The sequence below is a fragment of the Myotis brandtii genome, unplaced genomic scaffold (genome assembly GCF_000412655.1).
Source record: "Myotis brandtii unplaced genomic scaffold, ASM41265v1 scaffold630, whole genome shotgun sequence".
NCBI classification, from domain to species: Eukaryota; Metazoa; Chordata; class Mammalia; order Chiroptera; family Vespertilionidae; genus Myotis; species Myotis brandtii.
The window spans coordinates 1,949,970-1,959,500 of record NW_005370412.1 but is presented as its reverse complement, the minus strand read 5'-3'; the positions used below and the strand labels follow the sequence as shown (position 1 = coordinate 1,959,500).

Here is a 9,531-nt window from a genome sequence, read left to right as displayed (position 1 = left end):
CCCCCCCCCCCCCCCCCAAATACCAGGATGAAATATAGCCTGTGACCATTTCTCAATTTTCTATAGGGTATTAGTTTTCTAATTGATTTATAGGAGCTCTTTGTAAATTAAGTACATTACACTTTTACCATATTTCTTGTACTAATGTTAGATATTTTAGAGTTCTTGTTTGTAAAATAAGTGAATTTTGTTTATTTCATGCTTACTGCTAGTAATTAGTTATGAGTTTATTATATTGTCTCATAAAGAGGCAGCAACTGCCACTAATTGAGTATCTACTGAAAACTGTTATAATGATAAACTCTACTGCTCCATATTCTTTTAGATTCAGCTTCTATTGTAACAGAATATTCTTTGAAATTTGATGAATCCATGACAGAAGATGAAATAGAAGAAAAATCATTTCGATCTTTACTGCCTTCTGAGAGTCATCGCAGATTTAACCTGGAAAAGAGAAGAAGCCATCATGACGACTCTGATGAAGAAACTTCCCCAGAAAAGACTACACTGTCTTCTGCCAAGGTGGGTTTCAGTGTACCTATAGAGATACTTCATAAGTAGTTGTGAATGTGTTCTCTTAAAGTTGTGAGGATACATTTTGTACTTGAACTCAATTGTTAGCTATCAAAATGATTTTCTTAAGATACCAATTTTATGTTACATTGTTGCTATAAAACTAGGCTTTGCCTTCTTTACAAAGTAGAATACAAACTTATTCCTAAGGCCTTTGAGTGTCTGAACCAGAGTTATCTTTTTAGCTTTTTTACTTGTTTCACTCTTAAAAATTTTAATTTTATTTAAAAATTTATATTTATATCATTCTAAAATGTAAATCTTGTGGATAGTAAAGACAAATTCTTACCATGTTTATATCCCTGGGGCAGTACCAGCCTTACAGTGGTTGTATGTTAAAATTTAATGGCTGGCTGCCCTAGCTGGTTTGGCTCAGTAGATAGAGCATCAGCCTATGGACTGAAGGGTCCCAGGTTTGATTCTAGTCAAGTGTACATGCCTAGGTTGTGTGCTCGATCCCCAGTGGGGGGCGAGCAGGAGACAGCCAATCAATGATTCTCCCACATCGTTGATGTTTCTCTCTCTCTCTCTTCCTCTCCCTTCCTCTCTGAAATCAATAAAAATATATTTTAAAAAAATTTAATGGCTGAATAAATTAGTAGATGAATGTTACCCCCTCTCGTGTTTTGTTTTTTTTAATTATATTTTTATTGATTTCAGAGAGGAAGGAAGTGAGAGAGAGAGATAGAAAAATCCATGATGAGAGAGAATCATGGATTGGCTGCCTCCTGCAAGTTCCTCACTGGGGATCGAGCCCACAACCTGGGCATGTGTCCTTTACTGGAATCGAACCTGGGACCTTTTGGTTTGCAGGCCGATGCTCTATCCACTGAGCCAAACCGGCCAGGGCTCGTGCCTTTTTTGAATAATGTTTTCTACATGGTTGTCAATATTTTAAAAAAAGTTTTTATTGATTTCAGAGAGAGAGAGAGAGAGAGAGAGAGAGAGAGAGAGAAACATCAGTGATGAGAGAGAATCATAGATCAGCTGCCTCCTGCATGCCCCCAACTGGGAATCGAGCCTGCAATCCAGGCACATGCCCTGGTTGGAAATTGAACCATGATCTCCTGGTTCATAGGTTGACGCTCAATCACTGAGCCACACCAGCTGGGCAGTTGGCAACGTTTTTAATTTAATTCTTTTTATTTATATAATATTTTATAAGTGCATGTTTCTTTTTTTTTTCTGCATACCTCTTTTAATGAAGTGAATTATGTTCCAAAAGGTTTAGATCAGTGGTTCTCAACCTGTGGGTCGCCAACCTGTGGGTTGCAACCCCTTTTCACAGGGGTCGCCTAAGACCATCAGAAAACACATATATAATTACATATTGTTTTTGTGATTAATCACTATGCTTTATTTATGTTCAATTTGTAACAATGAAAATACATCCTGCATATCAGATATTTACAGTACGATTCATAACAGTAGCAAAATTACAGTTATGAAGTAGCAACGAAAATAATTTTATGGTTGGGGGTCACCACAACATGAGGAACTGTATTAAAGGGGCGCGGCATTAGGAAGGTTGAGAACCCCTGGTTTAGATGATCATAAACTCAAAGTAAACTCTTTGTGTTAGGAGCTGAGCATGCCATTCTCAGGAGGACAAGATAGCTTTTCTAAGTTTACTATGGAGATGGTTCGACAGTATATGAAAGAAGAGGAAATGAGGGCAGCTCACCAGTCTTCACTCCTGCGTCTCCGTGAAAAAGCCTTGAAGGAGAAAACTAAGGCTGAATTAGCCTGGCTAGAGCATCAGAAAAAGTAAGTTCTTTCAGTGAACATAGTTTTCACTGTTTAATTTTTCTCATTAAAACCAAATGCTTGATTTTTAAAGATGATTTTGTTTCTTTGATTTGATCAACCCGGTTTCATAAGCTAGAAATATGGCTGCCATATTTGAATCATGTTGCTTTTAAGACCTTCTACTCACGTAACATTTTCTTTGCATTTCTCTTTTTTCACTTAACTGACTCTTATGTTGTTATTTTAAACTTAATTCCCTTATTATATTGTAAATTTCTCAAACCTTTTTTTTTAAAGAACACAATCTAGTTTGCATATATTGTTTGTGCAGTGAAATAATTGTTGGGATAGGAATTGCTGCATGGAGCAACTGTTTTCCCCATTTGAAAATGTTTAATTGGTTTAGAGACTTTAGTGGTTGGAATTATTGACATTAGAATAGAAATTTAATCTAATCTTTGTCTTGATGGGAAATATTTGCAGACATCTCAGAGACAAAGGAGAAGATGATAAAATGCCCCCACTTCGGAAGAAGCAGCGTGGCTTGCTCTTAAAGTTGCAGCAAGAAAAGGTATGTTAGGAAAAAGACTACTGTAAGAGAACTTATCATAAGGCAAGTTAGATGTGGAGTCTACTATTTTGCCTAATCTCTTTTTCTTATTATGTTAATTGAGATTTAATTGATATTCACCACTGTTTATGCCTATACTACTATAATTACAGGAGTTGCTTGGTAGTCTACTATATTTCTCCAAATTAGGATTGCGTGTCACTGGTGACTTAATACAATATAGCAGCGATTTTCAACCTGTGAGCCACAAGAATTTTTAAAACATGCAATACCTGAATAGTTATTGACCTCTTTCCTTTAGATTGTCAAATGAAAAAATGACAACAGCCAACACAATAGCCACCCAGTGTTCTTGAATCAAAATTATATACCCTTTTTTTTGACAAATTGGCAAAAAATAAATGTTTTGGCATGTTGCAGAATTTTAGTAATTAGTTTATGTATACTATGAAATGAAAAAGGTTGAAAATCGCTGCAGTATAGAATCAAGTCTTCTGCCTTATTGACCTGTTGCCAGTTACTATTTTTTTAGTATGTAAAATAAAATAGTCCTTTGAAATGCATATTTTTTAAAAATAAGGTATTTATAAGAGTTTATTTAGATTAATATTTTTTAGTCACTGTTTTCCCAAATAGATTTCTAAGGCATATTAATTACAAGTTGACAAATATTTTGGTTTAGTGGACTCAGAAACACCTGGGATTTGAATCTTGGAGAGGCAGCATGGTGTAGTGCTTAAAAATTCAGCTCTAGAGTCAGATTGCCTGGGTTAAAATCCAAAGTCTACCAATATCAGTTTCATAACTTAGGACAAGTTACTTAACTTCTCAGTGCCTCAGTTTCCTCATCTGTCAACTGAGGATAATATACTTTGCAGGGTTGTTGGGAGGAATAAATGAATTAATACATATAATAAACTTAGAACAGCCCTTGGCACACAGTAAGTGCTCAATAAATGTTAGTTGTTATTACTTGAATTCTAGCTTTTTCACTTGCAATTGTGTAATCATAGTCAAGTTTAAGTAACTCTGTGAGACTTAAGTTCCTTATCTGTGGGAGTGAGATTATATAGACTTCATATGGTGGTTGTAAGGACTGAATGCCATAACATATGTAAATATATTTCATATTGCCTGGTCAGTATGGAATCAATAGATTCTAGTTTTCTTTTCCCTTATTGACCTGTTGCCAGTTACTATTTTGTTAGATGGTCAATGAACTTAATCATTTGAGTTATATGTTGGATTACTACTTAAATAGCCTTTTTTTTTTTTTTTTAGTTTACCTAGGAAACATGATTGCAAGAAATTATAAGTAACAAATTGTTAATGTCTTTATTATGTTTATTTTTATTGACAAGAAAACAGATTAAAACATTTTTGAAAAAAGGACAGTCCCTGTTAAATTTTAACATTTATTAACAGCAAAGTGTATCATCTTTTGCTCACTTAATTAGCAATAGAGAGCTTATAATATCCTGTGTAGAGAGAGCTTAGTGCAATGTAGTCTTAAATGTTTTTGGTGGCATTTTAAGTGGAGACAATTCTGTTTTGAAAACAAATTTAAAACTTTTAAGGGTTAAAAAACACACACACCCTTTTAAGGGCCATAAAATGATTCATCCTCTTTGTCTTATTTTTTGGAATCTCTCCTAAAGAACTAATCCATAGTATGAAACAATTATAAACATTAAAGCAGTGTTAGTGATAGTAAAAATTTATAAGGAACTTATACTAGAAAATGTGAAGGGCATATTAAGTATAAAAAGAGCAGATAAAATCATAGTCTGTTGTAATTATAATTATTTAAAGGGTTATGTTAAATTATTTTAGATAGATGAAGTTATGTGACTTGTTTTCCCTTTTTCAATATTTACAAAGTTTTCAATGTTATTACTTTTATCTTGAAACTAGAGGCCCGTTGCAGGAAGATTCCTGCAAGAATAGGGCTTCCTTGGGCCTATTCCTGCAAGAATAGGGCTTCCTGAGACCAGAGCGAAGCAGAGAAGGGAGCGAAGCCCACTGAGGCAGGCTTTGCTCCCTTCTCCGCTGCCTCGCTCCCTTCCCTTCGCCGCTTAGCCCTCGGCTCCCTCCCTTCTCTGCCACCTGGGCTCTCTCCCTTCTCCGCCACTTTGCTCCCTCGCCAGGTCACTGATCCAAGGCCCGGGGGCCCCCCCAGGCAGCGTCTTGCGTTGCCTGCCCCGCGTGGGCAGCGTCGCTTGCACGCTGCCGGCCCCGCCTCGCCAGGTCCCGGGTCCGGGTCCCGGGTCCCGCAGGCAGCGTCGCTCATGCATGCTGCCAGCCCCGCCTGCTGTATGCAAATTAGCCACTATCTTTGTTGGCGGTCAATTTGCATATCATGCAGATTAGCCAATGGGAGGTGTAGCGAAGGCATGGTCAATTACCCTGTTTGTCTGTTATTAGATAGAATACTGTATATGTTTATTCTTGTTAAATGTGATGATTGGATTTTCTTTTTAAAATATTACTTTGGACCTTTCTCCTCCAAATCTCAGTGCCTCTCCTAACTCTTTAAACCTTAGGCAGAAATTAAACGACTTCAAGAAGCTAATAAGGCAGCTCGGAAGGAAAGACAACTGATTCTTAAACAGCAGGAGGAGATAGAAAGGATCCGACAGACCACCATAAAACTGCAGGAGAAGTTAAAGTCTGCAGGGGAAAATAAATTGGTAAATCACATGAAATTATTATTTCTTTGCTTTTGGCCTCATGCTGCTTGTTAATACCTACCCCTGCCTCATTTTCTGATATGATGGGTACGCTCATTCTAGCACTGTGATACATGATGAACTAGGGTAAAGTTTTATGTATGTGCCTTTATGTACAGTGATAGTATTTTTTTTTTTACTATGGAATATTCAAGTTTTGAAAGGAACACATGGCTCATATATTAGTTTAAAAATGTTTTCCATTTATGAACTTAGTTGAGACAGAGAGCCTTGTTATTTCTCATCAATCCAGACACATTCCTTAGAATTAATGAGAGACTATTTTTGCTATTTATATGAAACTTATTTCAGCTATTCAATGTTAATATAATGATATATGATTCAAAGGAGAGACACAGACTATGTTCTCTGGGAATTTCACCTCACTCTGGGCTCATGATTTGCCATGTCCCACTGGACATCCCCATTGCCTGACTTGGGCTCCTATTTCCCGCTTAGGCCACTCTCCTACATTAGATGCTCTTCATCTCACTCAGGTTGGGACACCTCACTCTCAGCCTCTTTGTCTTTCTCCACCTTGTTCTGTTCATCTAATGATTTTAGGACTGAATCGTTCAGGAAGGAGAAGGCCTCTGCTTTGTTTGTATTGTTCACAAAATAAAAAGTCATGATTATTCCTATCCAGCTTCCAAAAAAAGTAGAGAATAAATGATTATTTGTAGGAAAGTCTTACTAAGCAATTAAAGTTTTACTTTTGTTCATTAGGTATAATATATTGATTAAACCAATGGTTCCTAAATGTTTTATAATAAACTTTTTAATTTGTAAAAACATTGTTTTCTATAAGGAATATTTAAAGAAAAAGATCCATCCATCAGTATGATTAAAATAATTATGTGTTCCTTTCATTGTTTGTGTCTGTACACATGTTTTATATAGTTATAATGTCTGTAATTATATATTCCTCTTGAGGAATATATATAACTTTTATATATATTAAATTAGAGAGGACATTTAGATACCAGATTACTAACAGCAGAAGTTTTTTAAATTTTTTTTACTTCTTAAAAAAACATTACACTTTGTGATTATGTATAAATATATGTAAAATACACAGAACATAAAATTTATATTTTAACCAGTTTTAAATATGTGATATAATTTTGTCATCTAATAATACCATAATTTCAGCTATTTTATAAATACTGTTTTGGATATAAACTTAATTTTGAAATGACAGTGTTTATGATCACTTTGAGATCTTGAATTTTTGTAAAAGTGTAATACTTTATCCCCCTTTCTTTGTAGGACTCTCATAGTGATGATGATACAAAGGATAATAAGGCAGTCAGTCCTGGTCCAACTGACTTGGAGACCCGAAGTCCTTCCCCCATTTCCATCTCCAGCAGTGAAACTAGCAGCATTATGCAGAAACTGAAGAAAATGAGAAGCCGCATGGATGAAAAGTAATTCATTTTCATAAACAGTTCCTGTTTTCATTGAAAGTAGTATTAAAAAATAATATTTTTAATGTACTTCATTAGATTAGTTTGGTATAACATAGTACTTTATGGATTTAGTAGCATTTTAGCAGAAAGATTGCCAGTCTACAAGTCAGTTAAATATAGATCTGATTTATAAAGCAAATATTCTTGTTTTTAATATAGCCATGTTTCTTATTTTTAAAATCAAAAGTAGTATTTGTACATATACCTATGACAAGGTTTTCTTCTTTCTTTTACCAAAAGTTATGACTAAGTGTGAAATTTGTACTTTCTCTGAAATCTGAGGACAGGTCTCCTGACTTGGGGAAGCAATTAATTAATGGTATGGCCCTGAGATCTTATCCTGTGGCTTTTTGACAACTCTTAGGCTTATTCCAATAGAAGAGAGAAATTTAACCTTGTGAGTAGGTGTGGATTGCTCAATTGAAACTACAAAGACTGAAATTCTCCTGGGAATTTTAAGTATTAGTTTCTAAAGGCTCTTTTAAAGAAGCTACTTAAATGTAGCTCAGTTGTATGTCCCCTTTGACCATGTAAAAGAACATTAATGTGAGAGTTTACTCTTTTTGGTTTACATTTCATTAAATATGTAAATTAGCTGCTAGTGGACCCTACCTTTGATTAAAGAAGAACCTCTACTTTCTTTAAATATGGAAGGAGACCCATTACAAATTTTTGTTGATTGCCATTTTATTTTAAGTTAGCAATTTGAACCACAGGTTGAACTTAAGTTGTATCTTGATATCCTTTGGCAGTGTACCACACATCACTAAATGTAATAATGCTCTGTATTCATAAATATGCTCTATATTCAAAATAATGCTCTACATTCATTAAATCAACCTATGACTTAATTAGTTTCTGAACAACTAAGCTGTTGTAAGTCAAATGTTAATAACTATAGGTGCGGTGTTATACATTGGCACTTCATTGCTTTAGTAAAATTACATTTCTTTTTTTAAAAAATATGTTTTTGTTGATTTTTTTTTAAGAGAGAGAGGAAGGGAGAGGGATAGAGAGAAACATTGATGAGAAAAAAGCATCATCAATTGGCTGCCTCATTCACACCCCCTACCAGGGATCAAGCGTAAAACCCAGGCATGTGCCTGACCAGTAATCAAACCAGCAATCTCTTGGTTCCTGGGTCAACACTTAACCACTGACCCATACCAGCCTGGCTGAAATGGCATTTTAAAACTTAATATTAGCATTTCATAACTTAAAAATACCCAAGTTGATTATAAAAATAAGTTTAAAAAATACAAATTTAAAAAATGTAAGGGGTTAAAACCAAATATTCATCAATGTGTAAGTATTCCTTTTGGATGATTTCCATGGAATAGACTAATTAATTAAGGCTTTTTCAAATAGGAACTTATTAAAATCCTGTATCATAAAAGGCTAATATGCAAAATGACCAAACAGTGGAATGACCGGTCACTATGATGCACACTGACCACCAGGGGGCAGACGCTCAACGCAGGAGCTGCCCCCTGGTTGTCAGTGTACTACCATGGGGGAGTGCTGCTCAGCCAGAAGCCGGGCTCATGGCTGATGAGTGCAGTGGCTGTGGTGGGAGCTTCTCCTGCCTCTGCGGCAGTTGGACATCCCCTGAGGGCTCCTGGACTGCGAGAGGGTGCAAGCCGGGCTGAGGGGCCCCTCCTCCCCCCAACTGCACAAACTACATGCACCGGGCTTCTAGTACAAAATAATATTGAATGTAAGCTGCAATTGAAAAATAAAATATATTTATTTAGTGAAAGCAAAACAAAACCAAAAGATATTTATGGTAATGCCTGACTAATATTGAAATCTTCACCATATCTGCTGAATTTAAAAAGTTAAGGATTTAACTTGCAAGGAAGGCTTTTGATATTTAATTAAAGAAGATATTTTAATTAGAATTTTAAAGAATGTAATACATATTGCCTTAAATTAGAAATATAATTTTTATAGAGAAGATTCTAGACTAAGTGTAGTAGCTGAATAAATCCTGATAGTCTGTTAATATATTTTTATTTTATTTATTTTCTAGATAGGAATAATATACCTGTCTTATTTTGTTTATTTAAGTATATGTAAATTATTGGATAATGTTAAGTAATTGAATAGAGTTTTCTATAGGAAAAAAATACTAGACTGCATTTTCTTTTAGGTCAGTTATCTTATCCTCATTTATCTTTCTTTTTTAATATCATTAAGAGTATTTTAAGGACTAGGAAAGGTAGAAGAGAATATTGGGGGGATAAATGGTGATGGAAGGAGACTTGACTTGGAGTGGTAAACACACAATACAGTATATAGATGATGTATTATAGAATTGTACACCTGAAACCTATATAATTTTATTAACCAACTAAAGGCCCAGTGCACGACATTTGTGCACTGGGGGGTGTGGGGGTCCCTCAGCCCGACCTGCACCCTCTCCAATCTGGGAGCCCTC

The 9,531-nt window shown here is 35.3% G+C and overlaps 1 protein-coding gene across 7 annotated transcripts in view; it reads left to right on the top strand.

Moving 5' to 3' along the window:
* Positions 1-9,531, top strand: part of CEP350 (centrosomal protein 350kDa) — a 115,661-nt gene that overhangs the window by 64,338 nt on the left and 41,792 nt on the right. For all 7 annotated transcript variants that reach the window (XM_014528343.1, XM_014528342.1, XM_014528345.1 and 4 more), the window contains 5 exons: positions 326-522; positions 2,156-2,340; positions 2,806-2,893; positions 5,437-5,583; positions 6,892-7,049. In XM_014528343.1, the coding sequence (XP_014383829.1) occupies positions 326-522; positions 2,156-2,340; positions 2,806-2,893; positions 5,437-5,583; positions 6,892-7,049 (775 nt within the window). The remainder of the gene's footprint in view (positions 1-325; positions 523-2,155; positions 2,341-2,805; positions 2,894-5,436; positions 5,584-6,891; positions 7,050-9,531) is intronic.